The following is an 18,579-nucleotide window of genomic DNA, read 5'->3' on the forward strand; positions in this document are numbered from 1 at the left end:
AAGCGGCTGTCAGAATCTTGAGATATATCAAGGGAAATCTGAAGTTTGGCATATTGTTTCCTTCTGGGAGAAAGGAAGAATCAGAGTTATTGAGTTACTCTGACTCTGATTGGTGTGGAGACAGAGTTGATAAAAGGAGTACCTCTGGATATTTGTTTATGTTTCTGGGAGGTCCTATTTCTTGGAGGTCCAAGAAGCAAGTTGTTGTTGCTCTATCAACATATGAAGCTGAGTACATTGCAGACGCTGTAGCTGCATGTCAAGCTGTGTGGCTTTTGAACTTATTAGAAGATCTGAAGATTAAAGCGAAGAAGCCTCTGAAGCTGATGATTGATAACAAGTCTGCAATCAATCTTGCCAAGAATCCTGTGTTACACGGAAGAAGCAAGCATATTGAGACTAAGTATCATTTCTTGAAAAGCCAAGTCCAGAATGGAACATTAGAGGTTGTGCATTGTAGCACCCAGAAGCAGATGGCAGATGTTCTGACGAAGGCAATGAAGATGGATCAATTTCTGCTCTGAAGGAATGGAATTGGTGTTGTCAGCTTTGATTGAAGAATATGAATTAAGGGATGGTATTGAAGAGTAATTCAATATTCAGAAGATGAGCATCAGAAGCTCTCGATGTTAGATTTTCTGATGCGGGTTGATCTTCTGATGGATACTCAGAAGATAGTGTTGACCAGAAGTTCTACCTTCTAGGTCCAGATAGCGTAGTTGTTTAGTTAAAGGGTACTTTAGTATTTGTTAGTATTGTACTGCTTGTACCTTTAGACATGTTCACTAAGTTTACTCTATAAGGGCTTATGTGGCAAGATTTTCTTTTGTATAAATAACCTTATAGTAGCTATCATTTAAAAACACAAAAATAGAGAACACAACAATTATTCTCTCATTACTTTTGTGCCGTTATTCCTTTTGTTTATTCTCTTTGTTATACTCTTTCATTCTTGTGCACCAACATTCATGATACAAATACTATATACTAGTGCATATGTTGCTTATACCTCCTCCATGATGGCATCTAGAATCTCCCTTGCCTCAGTGCCATCACGGAAATCTTCTCTGTCTACATCAGCATGGTCAAGCTCCATGATACCGCGACATCTAGGCAACACAACAACAATATGATCTGCCCTGTCTTGTTTCTCCTCTAGTATATTCTGATGAGCTGGCCTAGGTGGATCTCCTAGATCATCCTGTGTCATATTTGGATGTAGTCGTATGCAACACTTTAGTTTCTAGGAGTTAGGTACCATGTGTAGCATTCAGAACCAGACGATTAAGGTAATCATCATACATGACATGACATCTCTGCATATCATAACCGAAGGAGCAAACACATAAGGTTCTTTCGAAAAAATTGCATGAAGCCAAACTCCGACATGACACACTCGGGCAGATGTGGATACATCACACATGACTCATAAACCAATCATCAAGAGTAAAAGGTTATGTGTTCCAAGGGATGCCTATCAAGGAGATTTAAGTACGCCTGGAAGTGTATATTCTCTAGTACCAAGTGGTCAAGATACGCTTTGAATGACTTAGTCTCCTAATTCCCTCTAAGGGGAACAAATGCAGAAGCACGTGGCATATCCTCAATGTAGTTCGGAACACATGACCATCCAGATATGCGTGTGAAGTGCTGGAGAATCTGAGAATGGAAATGGTACATATGAATCATTAGTAATGACGAAGCATTAAGGGTATGTAAATGACATGCAAACACTAAAAGATGTAAATGTAATAACAGTGTGCTACTTCATGTCATCTATTTGGTCTTCCAGGTAATAACTTTAGCTAACTTAGAGTACAAGTAGATCAAACAAGCGGCCTCACAGTTGTACTCATGGATCCGCTCCAAGTCAGGGATGTATATCAAATAAACAACACCCACACAAGTGGTACTATTGTCCACCAAAATTGACGTGCCAATAAAATACAACAGGAATGCTCTATGTTGTATGACTTGCTTATCATCACCAACGACCTGCTCTACCACATGAAGTTTTTGTGCATACAACCTCTCGAAGAATCGAAACCTATCAAACACCCTCTGGTGGCTTCTAACTCCTAAATAGAATCTTGTGAATCAACTCCCAGATAGGTCTCCATCATCTCCACTGGCTGTTCTCTATTAATCCTGGAAGCTAAGGGTCTAATGGTCTTCTCCATCCTCTTTCACCAATAGATTCAGTAGCCTTCTTTAACATGACGGGAGAACGAGGCGCAACAACGCCCACCAACACAGATGCGATCTTCGACACCATAATAAGAGGGTTCATTGGAGTTTGAGAATCCACCATTTCCCGCAGAATGAATGCTTGATAGTGTTTGAAGGTGAGCATGATATCTACTAGCCATGAGGAAGATTCATAAGTGGAGGAAGATCTCTAAATCACCTTTTCTAGTAAAGATCCCACCGACATCCTCCTTCATAACAATGACCTATTGGTCATCACAGTGTAGTACAAAAATTAGGACATAAAATAAGTATTGATTGACCCTAGAAGCTCATCAGACGTCCTATTCTGGGACTCTTGTAAGGGGCCTTCGACTTGATCTAGATGACATCCATGAATTCCAAAGCTCCCTAGTAAGTCTTTCTGAAAAAACACGTACAAGTGAAAGGCAACTTAACCTTCGAGCGATGTTCTAGTTAGAAGAAAACGTGAAGACGACAAGATAAGATACCACGTAGTAGACGCTCCATAATCGTAGAACATCATTGTGGGGCGACCCACCCTCAATCTATTGGAGGTATATTATCAACTTTACAATTAAGAATGAAGTACCCTCTATATTATCAACTTTATAACGAACAAGTTAGAGTAATCCAAAGAGACCAAGAGATCGCCTAGAATTGTTATCTAAGCGTCCTTGATATGAGACGAGTGGGGATGGCTGCCGTGACCATTCTTTGTGACTATAAAGATAGAGACGATTCTTTCACTTCATTTTTATTACTTATTTGATCAATGTCTTAAGTCCTTTTAACCTCAAAAGTCAAAACTCTACTCTCCACCAAAAATCGTATCAGAATTTAGAACAAACTGTGGTCTGATTCTAATCTCTTGCTTTCTCCCTTGAGCAAAAAATTCTAAAAAAAGACCATCACATTTCTTAGTACTAAATTGCTTCACTCTTCCACCCACTCACTCTAATTTTGTTAGAAAGGAATTTTAAGCTCTCTTGATCCTGGTTTGTGTTATGATCATGATTTTGTTTTATATAGTGTACCTTTTTATCTATTTCAGAGCCACAAGGATTAAGACAGTAACCTCTACATTTTGTGGCTATAAAAGACAATGTTGTCTCAAAACCAAGCAGATGAAGCACTAGTGACACATCTCAATGAGACAGAACAAGAAGATAGAGAACAAGACCAATCGATGTCCAATTTCAAAAGCTTCTTATGGCATGGTGGTTCTGTTTGGGATGCATGGTTTAGTTGTGCTTCAAATCAAGTAAATTATCACGCACACGCACAAAAATATAAAAAACTTATTCTTTCTTATTAATTTTATTTTATGATGTGATTTTCAAATGTAACAAATTTGTACAGGTGGCTCAAGTGTTGTTAACACTGCCATATTCATTCTCTCAACTTGGTATGGTATCAGGCATTGTGTTTCAGATATTCTATGGCCTTGTTGGAAGCTGGACTGCTTATTTAATCAGTGTTCTCTATGTTGAGTATCGTGCAAGAAAGGAAAAGGAAAATGTTAACTTCAAAAACCATGTCATCCAGGTTTTTTCTCTTCTTTTAATTTCACAATATTTACACAACCGTCGTAATGTTTGATATTATCTGTAGATGAAGTGGAAATAACTTCTATAAACTCACATATACAATCGTGAGAGTCAGAGTTCGAACTGTAGTGCTGCTGACATCAAACCTAGCAATATTAGTTTTGACTAAATTGAAACACTATTTATTTTGTGGGTTTCAGTGGTTTGAAGTTCTTGATGGGTTACTAGGAAAATATTGGAAAGCTTTGGGGTTAGTCTTCAATTGTACTTTCCTTCTATTTGGGGCTGTCATTCAGCTTATAGCATGTGCAAGGTGAAATCTTTGATTCATTTTCAAGATACACTCTGAGTAATAAAAAATTGGATTTTGATTTGATTATTATAAGTTTTTTTCTTCTATTATGCAGTATTATATATTACATAAATGATAAATTGGACAAAAGAACATGGACATATATATTTGGAGCATGTTGTGCTACAACAGTTTTCATACCATCTTTCCATAATTACCGTATTTGGTCATTTCTTGGTCTTGGAATGACTACTTACACTGCTTGGTATCTTGCTATAGCTGCTATAATTAATGGCCAGGTAAATTATATTTATGATCCTTGAAAAGTTGATTTACCATAACCTAGTTAAGGATCTTTCAAATGAAAATTTTCATGTTATAATGTTTCATTTTTGTAAATCATGTTATAGATAGAAAATGTGGTACACTCTGGTCCAACAAAGCTGGTATTGTACTTCACAGGAGCCACTAACATACTCTACACTTTTGGTGGACATGCTGTCACTGTGTAAGCATATTTTTACTATGAAAATATTTGCTGTAGAATATTGAGTTCGAATCCGATTGCAAATCCTATAATTGATCAACTAACAACAAATTTTTCTTTTGTACTATTATTTGTCGGCCGAGATTTTTGTGTTTAAACTGAATGATGACGAAATAAATCTACGTTTGCAGGGAGATTATGCACGCCATGTGGAAACCTCAAAAGTTTAAGTACATATATTTTTTGGCAACATTGTACGTTTTTACGTTAACGATTCCTTCTGCTGTTGCCGTTTACTGGGCTTTCGGTGACGAACTGCTAAACCACTCCAACGCTTTATCTCTTCTTCCTCAAAGCGGATTCCGTGATTCCGCCGTTATCCTCATGCTCATTCATCAGGTATACTAAGGCTACTCTTTTTTTATTTATTAATAATGGTTTGATTTCTAGACTTTATGGTGCAAATTATTATTTTTTCTTTGATCATTACAGTTTATCACATTTGGATTTGTATGTACTCCACTGTATTTTGTATGGGAGAAGGCAATTGGAATGCATGAGACTGATAGTATTTGTTTGAGGGCATTGGTAAGATTACCAGTTGTGATACCAATTTGGCTTTTGGCTATAATATTTCCATTCTTTGGACCCATAAATTCAGCTGTTGGGGCCTTACTTGTTAGCTTTACTGTCTACATCATTCCTGCCTTAGCCCATATGCTTACTTATAGAACAGCTTCTGCAAGACAGGTATGTCTCAACTCCTAACCATATTTGAAGTTGACTGGAGTTAAAATCGCACTGTCAATAACATGATTATTTAATATAATAATGAAAATATCTAGTAATATGTATTTCATAAAAGAGACCGAGATGATTAACGTCATCTTAAATTTTTGGAGGTTCTATGAGTAGGTTAGTCACAGCTCAAATATAGCAAATTAAATATAGGTCCATTTAGCCACGGTTTAATCCTTGAAAATCTATTATATTAAAATGTTATTTAGCATCGGTAGAAAATTTTGAATTTGTAACGAAACTCGTCTTGAACACCCTTAGAGACCTATCTTATGTTCCACCATCCTCTCTTTGATATGGTACCTGTATAAATCAGAATGAGATATTTTTTACTGTTGTGTGTATGATCTCTTGCAAACACACGTCAGTATAATCATATGACCTAGAATAAAGGCTGGTGTGGTGGGTCATTTTCTTTTAGTTGATACAGTTGGATTATTGTACTATATCTTTAATGTCTTACTCCTCCAATAATTCATATAAGGAGAAAAGTGGTGGAAATGTGACGGAAAAAAAACCCAAACTTTTCGACCTTCTTAGATATTGATGGAAATATTTGAGTAGATTTTTAAGAGAATAATGATTTTTATTGAATTCATGACTCACAACGTAGCATTACAAAGTCTTTATATAGGCTAAAAGAAAACTAAAAGAGAAAATTAATTTTTTGTTGTTGATAAAAACGACATTCAGTTATTCAAATAGATAGAATATATCGAATAATAGAAATTTAAAATTGTTATAAATTGAAAATGATGAATATACGAACAAACACATAGTATCCACATTAAAAGCATATAATGACAAAATGCCTACAAATGTTACAAAGTCTACATATATGACGAAATTTAAATGCTCGGAATATTAATGTTTTCGAGTCCGCAACGTTGACGACATCAAAGTCATTGATTAAATCTACATTGAGTCAAAACTAATATGTCAATCTGAACTGAACAAACATCGCACCAAGCCGGAAAAGCAAAATAATGTCGCAATAAGACGATGGTCCACATAATGTCGCACTAAGACGATGAAATCAAGAAGAAAAAACTAAAAATATATGTGAAATCACTTATTTGAGTGAAAAGGAAAGGAAAAAGAATTTAGTGGAGTGTTTTTGGATCAAAAATTGACCCTAAAACCACCCCTCTTTAGTGGATAAAGAAAAAGATAAATCTAGGGTTGAAGAAAGAAGAGAGGAGTACTCTTCGTTTCTCTATATCATAATGATACAACTTTACCATGAATCTAAATAAAGACAACGATTATAATGTGATCATTACAATTTTCTCATAATGCTTAATAAAGATAGTGAGGGTTACAACACATTAATTTTAACATTCTCCTGTATTGTCAGATTCTGAGTTTTGCTCGAAGCTGTTGAAACCTTTCTCTTGGAAGTGTTTTTGTGAATCTAACACTCTCCGGTGTTATCAAAAATTAATTTCATCCACTATAGGTGGATATATTTCATCAAAATTAATCTTAGGTCTTTGCAAAAATCATTGAGCAACAAATCAAACTTTATATCTCACAATTTCATCATTCTTATTCTGATTTTTCACTTGTAAAGTGAGTTTAATTCTTCTTTATTTGGTTTTATTTATTTCAATCAATTCTCACATTATCTACAACTTTTGATAGACTTTGATACATGAACCACATTGTCTACATTTCAGTCTATTTTCTATATAAAAACATTGTCAACATTGGTTTTATTTTGGTCCCGTCTTATTCCATTCTTGACATAATTTATCGATATCTCTTTATTTTAATAAATTTCAGATACCTGATTAGTTCTTCGGGAACTCAAAAATAATTTATGTCAATGTACTCTAAGTTTTCATACCCTCACTTACCTGAGTCATATTTAATTTACCTACATTTCTTGTAAAGGGCTTTTGATATTGGAACCGACTTTTTTACTACGCTTCATGCATAGTTTCAACTCATCTGCAATATTAGATTTTCCAATAAGAGAATCTACTTTTAGAAACTTTGCAATTGAGAAATATATTTAACTTTTTGTTCATATACGTTTATACGAGGATCAAGCTAAAAGTTTATTTTATATCGTTCGTTTGAGATTTTGATTCACTCTTCATCCTCATAACCTCTCCCCCTAATTCTAGAAAAATCAATTTCTTAATTGATAGTCAGTCTACCTAACTGTAATCAAATATTTAATTTTCCCCAAATTATATCTTAAAAATGGAATTCATATGAAATATTTTTCGGTACGTATCTTAGTGTATTATATTGAAGCAATTGAAAAATACACAACTCATCCAAAAGTTCATTTAGATGAGAAGTGCCCGGTATTATACATCAAAGTATGAGAAACTTACAGTAATGTGTTTGTTTAATGCGACAATTAATCTCATGAAAAACACAATTTCTCGGATTTTTAATTTTCTTTAGAAACACGCACAATTTATTGGATTGAAGAAACTTTTGATTCTTCTATACTAGTTTTCGCATCATAATACATATGCATTATCTTTAAGTTGAGACACAATTTCACAAACTCCTAATTGTGAATACACAGTAAATAATTGATTTAAAAAAAAGCGAATGGTTCTCTCCGGCTCGTTGGTAGGGCGGCCGCCTGTGTAGCACCGTAGGCTACAGTCTTTTCCGGTGGGGTTTCAAGAGGCTTGTTAGGGTTAAGCATCATCTCTTCAATTTCGGTTTAAACTCCTGCCCTTAGGGTCAGGGACCTTGTTGAGGAGGTGGGTTGTTATAGCTCTGATTTAGTCTTGAGAAACTTCACGGTCGTTCTCTTCTTGGTGGCTACCTACTCTTTCGCTCTGTTTTCAGTTCCAAATCTTGTTTCTTCCCCTTCTTTCTTTTCTTTTGGAGCGTTTATGGCCGTGATTGGGTCCGGTTTCGATGCATCGTGGCGGATGGACAGAAGTTTCTTACAAGAAACGATTTGTTCCGAAATGGGATACCTTTCCCTTTGGTGGGCGAAATCGCAATTCGCCTGCTTTACATGGAGAACATGGTGAGGTTACTTCTGTTTTTGTGTCTGAGTTTCCAGAAGTATCAACAGCTAAGGACTTGTTTCAGCTGTTTGGGTGTTATGGTTCTGTGGTAGAGGTGGTGATATCACCGAGGAGGAACTCGTTTGGGAAGCGATTTGGTTTTGCTCGTTTTGTGGGGGTCACCGATGGTAGGCTTTTAGCAGTGCGTTTGGATAATATCATCATTGGAGGCAAAAAGATCCATGTTAATTTACCAAGGTTTAATAGGGATCTTTCTAGGAGAGCCGAGATACATGAGGCCCATGTTAGTGGTAAGTTTGGCACTACCTATAACAAGTTTCACTCGTTCAGAGGGGGTATCCCTAGGCCTGAGTATGGGAAGGGGCATTCTTATACGGAGGCTGTGGGTGGTAAATAAGAGGTTAATGTCTCGAGTGTGGCGGCGAAGTTTCTGGTGCATCAATCATCGGAGGCTTTAAAAGGCAGATTAGCGAGAGCTTTCATGGGCAAAGTCCGTATTCCCGGTTCAGCTCGTAGTATCCAAACTCATTTCGAAATGGAAGGAGTTTTCGCCGTTAAAGTGTCTCCTATGGGTAGCAATTGGTGCCTGTTAGAGGAAAGTGAGGTGGGTTTTATTGAAGATCTAATTGGGGATGGTGAGGTGTGGTGGAAGAGTTGGTTTTCGGAAATTAGAAAATGGGAGCCTGGCGCGGTGGATCAGAATAGAGATGTGTGGATCCGAGTTTTTGGAGTTCCCCTCCATGCTTGGAGCTCTGATTTTTTTACTGCATTGGCGGAACGCTGGGGGAGATTCATCTGTATTGATGAATCTACGGCCAAAGGAGAGGCGTTCGACGTTGCGAGAATTATGATAAATGTGCCTTTAGCTTGTCAATTTCATGATTCTGTGTCTATTAATCTTGATGGAAGGGACTTCAATCTTTTTGTGAGAGAAGATGTACAAGGACAGTTTAGAGTTTTTTCTAAGACTCCGGCCGTTACGTCACGTGCTAGCAGTTCTTCCGACTCGGCTGCAGGTTGGTGGAGTGACCACGATGGTAGAGTGTTGAAAGTATTTTTGGGTAAATATTTTTCGGTAATATATCGTATCCACAGGGATTGGTTAATATCACTGCCGTTCTATAGTTGTTTATTTTGAGTTAGGAAAATTGAGTTTGGTTTGTTTTATACTTCTAATATCAAAAGCAAATAATAAAATAAAAGCAAGTAAAGGACTTTGTGTTAACAATTAAAGAAAGATGTTGAGCCTTTAGGGTTCATCAACCTAATCCTATACAATTATTAATTATTCACAATAGAACAATCCTTTGAATCATTATCTTCACTTATCCTCAAATAAGATTCCATGTCTGCAAATCAAATTAGATAACTTTCACCGGTATGAGATTCGATATCTCCAAATCTCAATAACGATAATAGTAATTAAGAACGATAATTATGAAAACCCAATTACAATTCCATCTCTGCAAATTGCAATTGAATCAATATAGTAACCTAGGGCAAAAGTTAAATCCTTTCTTTCGATCAAAGATTCAACGATAATTTAAGAATAAAAACAAGGTTTCTTATTGATAATGAATTCAAATAATTGTTCACAGGAATTAATCAATGGTATTGTATATTCATAGGTTAACTACTACCTTAGACTCAACAAAAGGGATTTAGCTCTCCATAGACATGAAGAACACACAAAGATTAATGGAAGAATTCATCTTCATCAAAGGAATGTCTTCGCTTGATAGAGAATTGGTCTTCTATTGATGATTGTGGCTGCACCTTCAGATTCCTCTCCTAATTTCGCTCTTCACAAAAAGTTCTCTCCAACCACACTTTTTCTCTTGGAAGCTAGGGCTTTTAAATAGAAGTTTTGGGCTTTTAACGCCGAGGCCGCGGCGCGGCATCGGACTGGCGCGGCGCTCTCACAAACAGAAACTTTGGCGCGGCGCTGACTAGAACTCCCGCGGCGCGCCCTTAAACAGAGATATTTTCGCGGCGCCTCACACGACTTTCGCGGCGCGCCCTTTGCAAATTCCATCTTTTTCTTTTGCCTTTGAAACTTCCAGCTTCCTTTCCTCCTCATGTTCTTCTCAAGCTTCAATTCAGCTCTAAACCTGCAACAATAACACCCACAAGTGATCCGATTTGCTTTACACATGAACTAAACTTATTCAGTTCAATTCTTAATAAAAACCTATGGATTTATCACATTTTACATTGGTTTGGAGACTAAATCACTTATATTAACACATGAATTTACCATTAATTTACTCCTAACATAGAGAAGGAAGTCTATCGGACAGTATAGAACAGTTCACTGATAAGAGTTTGGAGGAGGGTAAGGTAATAGCAGCCGGAGGTTTACAGTCTGAACCGGAAGCGGATAGGAATCTAGTAGTGATTATGCCTCCAATTGAGAAGGTGGTACAGGATGAAAATTTGGAAGTCAGGGGTATTTTCGATGCAGCCATTGATAATGTGAGAGGAAGTTCTCAGAGTCCTCTTCGTGAATTTAAGCATGGAGGGAACACAGAATCTGAGCGCAAGAGGTCTGTTTCTCACTGTGGGAGGGGAAATTACTCTAGGTCAGGGTATGGTTCTCAGGGTACGGAGTATAACAGTTTAGGCTCTTATAGGCCGGTGCTGGAGGGCCATAATTTCGCTGGCAGTGAAGCTTTTTCCAGGACAGTTCTGATGCCAGTTTTGTTAGCGAACAAGGAGGACTGTGTAGTATCGTCCCAGTCCAAGGTTTGTTGTACTTTGGAGGGTGGGGGATTTAACTCTTTGAGGAAGAAAATTAGGTACAGGTCACTGGATGAAATGGGATTTAGTAGCAAGGCAGAGGGGCGGAAAACCAAAAAAGCTGGCTGTGCTCACGGTCACAGTAGGCCTAAGTTGATTACAGATAATCCACCGGGCATGAATCTTGAAGAAGTTAATGGAGGGGTCTCTTCTACGTGCTATGGGTATCAACAAGAGGCGTCAGACATTTGTAGGAACAATAATAGACAATGGGATTTTCTTAAAAGGGATGTTGGAGACAAATTATTGGAGGCGATTGTGGCTTTAGGGGTGGTTGACGATAAAGGTAGGAACAATCTTGCTAGGAGGATTGAGGATTTGGGGAAGGGAAACAAAGAATCATTGGAGAGTAGGAAGGAGCATAATATAGTGGTTCAATGATTATCGGTTCCTTGAATATTAGAGGGGGAGCTAATACGCTCAAAAGAAGGAGAATTAGTTCTTTGATCAACAAAGGTAACGCGGATATTTTTCTTTTGCAAGAAACTAAGATTCCCAATATGATATAGGAGTATGCTAATAGTTTTTGGAGACACTCGGAGATTGGTTTTTCTTTTTCTAACTCGGAGGGACGGTCGGGCGGTTTGATTACGCTTTGGAAGAAAAGTATTATGGATGTTTTATTTAGTTTTAAGGGGGAAGGTTTTTTGGGGTTGAAAGTTTGTTGGAAGGAGAATAATTATTACGTGGTTAATGTTTACTCTTCTTGCGATTTGACCAAGAAGAAGGCCTTGTGGGAGAGATTGTTAGACTTGATGAGTATTTACTCTGATGGGGAATGGATAATAGGTGGAGACTTTAATGCTATAAAGAATGGTAGAGAATGAAAAGGGAGAGTGGGAGGTGGTTACAAGAAGGAGACGGAACTCTTCGCGGAGTTCATTCATAAGAGCTCCTTGGTGGACATTCCGTGCAAAGGGAAGAAGTTTTCGTGGTATAGCGGATATGGTAAGTCCATGAGTAGGATTGACCGTTTCTTGATATCCAACGCGGTGGTGAATCGGTGGGAGGTTATCGGTCAATTGATTGGCGATAGAGATATCTCGGATCATTGCCCAATTTGGATCATGTCGGATAAATGTAATTGGGGTCCGAAACCGTTCAAATTCAATAATGAATGGTTTTCCTTCGATTCTTTTATTCCTTTCGTGGAAGGGGAGTGGAAGTCTTTGAAAGTGGAAGGAAGAGCCGATTATGTTTTGAAAGAGAAACTTAGAATTTTAAAAGATAAACTCAAGAAGTGGAATAAGGATGTTTTCGGTAAGATTGATTTGGAAATAGACAAAGGAGTTCAAGATATCAATCTTGGTGATGAAAGGTTAGCTTCTTTCCCTAATTCTATTTCTTATCATTCTTTTGAAGAGAGTGTGGAGGCTAGAAAAGAGGCATGTAGTAGTTTTTGGCGGAACTTGAGAATTAAAGAGAACATGCTTCTTCAAAAATCTAGTTTGAAATGGCTAAAAGAAGGTGATTCTAATAGTCGTTTTTTCCATAAGGTGATGAAGAGTAAAAGAAGGCATAATCATATCGGTCCGATTCTCGCATCGGGTTCCTTGGTGGAGTCGGTGGAGGAGGTTAGGGAGGAGGTTTTCAAACACTTTGGGAACAAATTCATTGAATAGGAGGAGGTGAGACCGGTTCTTGATGGCATTTCTTTCAAGTCTATTAGTAGTGAGGAGGCGAAGGATTTAGAGAAACCTTTCCTTGAAAGTGAAATTAAGAGGGCGGTATGGGAGTGCAGAGACACTAAGAGTCCGGGGCCGGATGGTTACTCTTTTCTCTTTATCAAGAAATGTTGGAGTTTTATTAAAGAAGATTTCATCAATTTCTTTAATTACTTCTTTCTTGGAAAACCCATCTCTAAGGTAATCACTTCCTCTTTTTTAACTTTAATTCCGAAGTCTAACAATCCGATCGGATTAGATGATTATAGACCCATTTGTCTTGTTGGTTGCATGTATAAAGTGGTGGCGAAGTTATTGGCGGGAAGATTAAACGGGGTATTGAATTCTATTATTTCCACTTGTCAAAGTGCTTTCGTTCCCGGTAGGCATTTGTTAGATGCGGTGTTGGTGGCTAATGAGTTGGTGGACTATGCGAGAAAGGAAGGAAAGGATTGCATTTTATTCAAAGTGGACTTCGAAAAAGCTTACGACAAGGTAAGTTGGAATTTTTTGAGATATATGTTAAAGTGCATGGGGTTCGGTGAGAAATGGGTGAAATGGATGGATTTGCTTGTCTTTAATAGTAATATGTCGGTGTTAGTGAATGGTTGCCCGACTAAGGAGTTTGTGGTGAGTAGAGGATTAAGACAAGGAGACCCTCTTTCTCCTTTTCTTTTTGTTATTATGGCGGAGGGATTGTCGGGACTTGTGAGAAAATCTATTGAAGTGGGGCATTTCCAAAGCTTTTCGATTAATGGATCTTGTTCGGTGGATTGGAGAGTAATTGGAATCATGTATGGGAGTTAAGGGCGGTGCTCCGGGCTTTTGAACTTGTGTCGGGGCTTGGAATTAATTACAATAAAAGCAAGTTGATAGGTATTAATTCTAATATTCACTTTTTAGATGCGGTTTCTCATTTCTTCTCTTGCAAATTAGAAGATAGCAACTTTTATTTTCTTGGTATTCCTATTGGTTTCAATCCGCGAAAAGAAGCTACGTGGTATCCTCTTATGGCTAAGTTAAAGAATCGGTTGGAAGGGTGGTCGAATCGGTTTTTAAGCTTAGGTGGTAGGATTACTCTTCTAAAGTCCGTGTTGAGTTCCTTGGCTATTTTCACTCTTTCTTTTTACAAGATCCCGAGAAAGGTGGCTATGAAGATCACTAGTATTCAAAGAAAATTTTTATGGGGAGGAGTAGAGGAAAAAAGAAGGATTCATTGGGTAAAGTGGGATGATGTCACTCTTCCAATGCATAAAGGGGGTCTTGGAGTCAAAAACATTAATTTGTTTAATATGGCTCTTCTTAACAAGTGGAGATGGAGGATTATTCAAGGACAAGATTCTTTGTGGTTTAATTTTTTGCACTCGCGGTATGGAGACATGACTTCCAATATGTTCGGAGGTGGAAGTAACAAGAAAGCTACAAAATTCTCTTTTTGGTGGAAAGATATTCAAAAAATTATTTCTTATTCTTTCCGTGATCCTTTGGTTGACTCTTGTAGGTTCTCCGTTCATAATGGTTTTGCAACCTTTTTTTGGGAGGCTAGGTGGTTGAACGTTACTTCTTTCAAGGATTTGTTCCCGGATTTATACGGCATTTCTCGGTTAAAGTTTGTGTCGGTAGCGGCCATGGGAGGTTGGAAGGACGGAGTGTGGGTTTGGGGAGATCTCGGTGTGTCGGAGTTAGAGGTGGGAGAACTCGGCTTGGAGGCGGAATTTGCGGATTTATTAGGGCTTGTGGAGGGTTTCAAAGGTTGGAAGGAGGGAAAGGATTCCATTGAGTGGGATTATTCCGAGGATAAGGTTTTTACGGTTGCATCTTGTTACACTTTCTACAACAATCTTCGTATTCATCATGGCCCACCTAATAGGAATGACGAAGCTTTTGGGTTGTTGTGGAAGTTGGATGTCCCATTCAAAATCAAGGCTTTCGGTTGGAGGCTTTTTCTTGATAGGCTTCCGGTGAAAGATTTGTTGAAGACTCGAGGTATTTCCATTCCCTTGGATGATTTAAAGTGCTTTTCTTCTAAATCATGTATTCATCAAATTTTACGTACAAAGTTTAAATTACAAACTTTATGCGACAAATATAACACCATAAAACATATGTTCATCCAACTATAAATTTAATTGGAATAAAACAAAATAAATATGTGTTAATTAGAAAATAAACATGACAGAATGTATATGTATCCTATAAAATGTATATTCGTCAATCCATACGCTTGCCAGCCACCAGCACGACCTCTCATCTCACGTGAATTGTTCTCCTAAACAACCTCAAAAACCACCACATAAGGCTATTTTGTGCCGCATGCTAATTGTCACCCCCAAACGTGTAATATACCAACTAGAGCTTTTGAGTCTCACCGCCTTGATAGGAGAGCACACACACTTCTACATTTTGAACAGTACAAAACAAATATTGCAATTAAAAAATTGTGATATTAGAGATTCTTCATATAGAATGAAATTTCTATATAATAAGAACAATGTGTGAAATAATAACATCAATATTAAATATAATAAAAAATAATGTAAACGTCAAATTTATCTATATCAATATGTTCTTTATTTGTTTCATACCCCGTCTTTTCTAAACTCCTTATTAAAACTTTTGGTTCTTTAATGAAATATTGATTAAAAAAAAGTTTTTTATTTTAAAATGACTATCAATTTTAATAACCATTAAATACTAAAATAATGTAATAGTTTAATGAAAAACTAATTTTGACATTAACAGACACCAATAATTCAATACATTATTTTTAAGTCGTATTATTAAAAATAGTTTAAAATGACAAAATTTTGTAAAATTGCTATAATTATGAAAACAATCATTTTAATGTAATATAAATTCAAATTAATGTCATAAAAATTTATTAATAATGTTGATTTAAAAAATTACATTAGTATATCGATACACCTCTATATCATTTCTTGTTAAATGATCATATTTTGCTTAATTTAAAAATATAGTTCATTAGAAAATTACAATGAATTTTTATTTAATTTAATTTTAAGTTATAATAAGATCCAATAAATTTTTTAGATATGAATCAGGAATAAAATATGCAGTAATTCATAAAACTTAATCACTACATAATAATTCTATTTATAACAAATATTATAATTTAACTCTTAATAAAGATTACAAATTCCATTCGCGAAAATATTTAACTTTTTTCATTAGAAAATTTTTCTTGAAAACCGTTTTGATCTCCCTTCCTAAAAATTATTCCAAGTTTCTCTATTTGTCTTATTTCTTTTCTTCATTTAACATACTTTGCCATTTGTCTTATTTCTTTTCTTCATTTAGCATACTTAAATAAGGCATAATCCTCTCGATGTGTTGTGTCTTTTTCTTATTTTTAATATTGATTTAATTTGGAAAAAAATGTAATTTAAATTTCTAAGTAAAAATAAATAAATTGACTTAACATTTTAAATCAAACTGGTTTGATGATTAAAAACATTCAAACACATATCCACTTCAATTATATTTTGCAAAAAAAATTTAATAATAATAATAATAATAATAATAATAATAATAATAATAATAATAATTACTTCAGTTTTACCTTTATCTTTAACTAAATTAATTTTACAAAATTAAGTTTACAAAATTTTTTTTAACAAATGTTCCTCCAAACACACCCTAGCTTAATTTATTTTCTTCTCATTTTGCAGAATGCTGTTGAGAAACCTCCTTTCTTCCTACCAAGTTGGACAGCTGTATATGTCATGAATGCATTCATAGTGGTATGGATTTTTGTGGTTGGATTTGGGTTTGGAGGATGGGCCAGCATGATCAACTTCATAAAACAAATTGACACTTTTGGGATTTTTGCTAAATGCTACCAATGCCCACATCCAACACCATCCCAATCACCACCCCCTCTTTGGTTTCCGGATTAATCGGTCCTTGAACCAGTTATCAAATATTTAAAAAATAAATAAAGAAATATTGTGTTTGATGTTAGGTGCTGAATATTGATTTTAAATATAAAAAAATTGTGGGAATTGATCTATGTTTCAATCCAATCATGTTACAATAAGTTAACGAATTAATATAATGTTTAAAAGATTATTTTACAAACAAAAAGTTACTTGTTCTGATTTATCCAAAAAACCCTAAAGACGAAGGTCTAACCGTTAGTCATTTGGCTAGTCCATAACACAAAGGTTTTTTAAACTCCTTTATTTGCACTTTATATTTTAAGACATTTTACACTTAAAAAAAAATTTCATTCCAAGTTTTATAACTTCTCTTACTTTTAAATCCAACAATCATTCATTAAAATTATATAATTTTCTCCCAAATCAAACAGTAAAACCTTTTTAAATCTAATTTCGACCTTAAAACCTAAATTTAATTTCAGGATATTTTCAAAACTTAAAAAAAAAAAACATATTGCTTCAAGTTAGGCTTGTTCAAAATCTTGTATTCACTTTGATTTTATAAATAATCATTTGTTCTTCAAAATAGAAGAAATTTTGGAGAATGTGTTTCCCCTTACGCTTTTTAAATTGTTATCCACACTTGTTCGAATGCTGGGAATAGTTGAAGATGTATCATCCCTTATAGTTTTGAGACTATTATCCACACTTGTACGAATGCTTAAAACATTGGATGATGTGTTCCCTCTAATACTTTTGAGACTATTATCCACATTTGTACGAATGCTTAAAACATTGGATGATGCGTTCCCTCTAATACTTTTGAGACTTTTATCCACACTTGTACGAATGCTGGAAACATTGGAAGATGTGCTCCCCCTAATGCTTTTGAGACTTTTATCTACACTCATATGAACGGAGAGAATGTTGGAAGATGTATCCGCCATTTTAGTTTTGAGAATATTATCAACACTTGTACGAATGCTAGTAGCATTGGAAGATTTCTTCCCCCTATCACTTTTAAGACTATTATCCATTTTTGTACAAATATTATATAGCTTTAGAAGATGTGTTTCCCTTTCAATGTTGAGATTATTAGTATCTAAAAATGTAAAATAGTTAGAAATAGTGAAAGTTGTGTTCCTCCTTTTCAATTTTTTCAAATCTACATAATATGCCAGTATATAGCAGCATGAATAAAAGATGAAGAACTACACATATTAACTAAACATATCTGATAACACCAAATACCTGCAAAAGTATACGTTGAAACTATCTTTGAGTTGTTTTTGTGTTATAAGGGTTGCACCCTGTGCGATTTCTTATATCAATTGCTTATTGAAAAAAATATATATATATATATATTTCTACTGAGATCTTATTATACTGGAAAGTTGTGAGCTTTTGCTAAAAAGGTTTGATTTGATGAATATGTAATATGAATGCATCTATGTTAGCTTTTATAATATGGAAATTGCACCTCTTAGTCTTCCATTTAAATACTTTTATGCACTAAAAAATTCTGAAAATTTTATTATATGATCCAATGATACTCTATCACCTATCTTATGTGATATATCAGTACCATTAATGTTTCTTCCGCCTTTTTGGAAAGGATTTTGAGAAAAACGTTAATGGTGCAAACGTTAGTTAACATAAAGGACTAACATGTAGCGAAAAAGGACTAACTTGTTACAATTAAAACATAAAGGACTAACGTGTTACAATTAAATAACTTAAAGGACCCAGGAGGTAATTTAGCCTTGAATATATTGTAATGCAGATATATAATTTATTTGTAATATAATGTTAATTATTCTGTTGGCAAAGAAGAGGAAGTTGCACATGACTTCAACAACTATTCAACTTTATCA

General features: G+C 35.5%; 1 protein-coding gene across 2 annotated transcripts; it reads left to right on the forward strand.

The window, feature by feature from the left end:
- The first annotated feature begins 2,195 nt into the window (after window positions 1-2,195).
- Window positions 2,196-17,164, forward strand: LOC131601315 (auxin transporter-like protein 4). Of its 2 annotated transcripts, none has more exons than XM_058873101.1 (9): window positions 2,196-2,765; window positions 3,263-3,472; window positions 3,571-3,756; window positions 3,959-4,071; window positions 4,166-4,349; window positions 4,461-4,558; window positions 4,729-4,936; window positions 5,030-5,287; window positions 16,496-17,164. In XM_058873101.1, the coding sequence occupies exons 2-9, from the start codon at window positions 3,314-3,316 to the stop codon at window positions 16,721-16,723; spliced, it is 1,434 nt and encodes a 477-aa protein (XP_058729084.1). In that variant the 5' UTR covers window positions 2,196-2,765; window positions 3,263-3,313; the 3' UTR covers window positions 16,724-17,164. The 2 variants fall into 2 exon arrangements, with proteins under 2 accessions (XP_058729084.1, XP_058729083.1); XM_058873100.1 differs by lacking the exon at window positions 2,196-2,765 and adding an exon at window positions 2,930-3,063.
- Window positions 17,165-18,579: the final 1,415 nt, after the last annotated feature.

The sequence above is a fragment of the Vicia villosa genome, linkage group LG5, assembly GCF_029867415.1.
Source record: "Vicia villosa cultivar HV-30 ecotype Madison, WI linkage group LG5, Vvil1.0, whole genome shotgun sequence".
Taxonomy (NCBI): Eukaryota; Viridiplantae; Streptophyta; class Magnoliopsida; order Fabales; family Fabaceae; genus Vicia; species Vicia villosa.

What these genes read in the sequence shown, in the direction of transcription:
- LOC131601315 (XM_058873101.1), top strand. Translation starts at nt 3,314, where the DNA reads ATGTTGTCTCAAAACCAAGCAGATGAAGCACTAGTGACACATCTCAAT. An exon ending in CAGCTTATAGCATGTGCAAG is followed by an intron (nt 4,072 to 4,165) that starts GTGAAATCTTTG and finishes TCTATTATGCAG; the next exon opens with TATTATATATTACATAAATG. An exon ending in GGTGGACATGCTGTCACTGT is followed by an intron (nt 4,559 to 4,728) that starts GTAAGCATATTT and finishes CTACGTTTGCAG; the next exon opens with GGAGATTATGCACGCCATGT.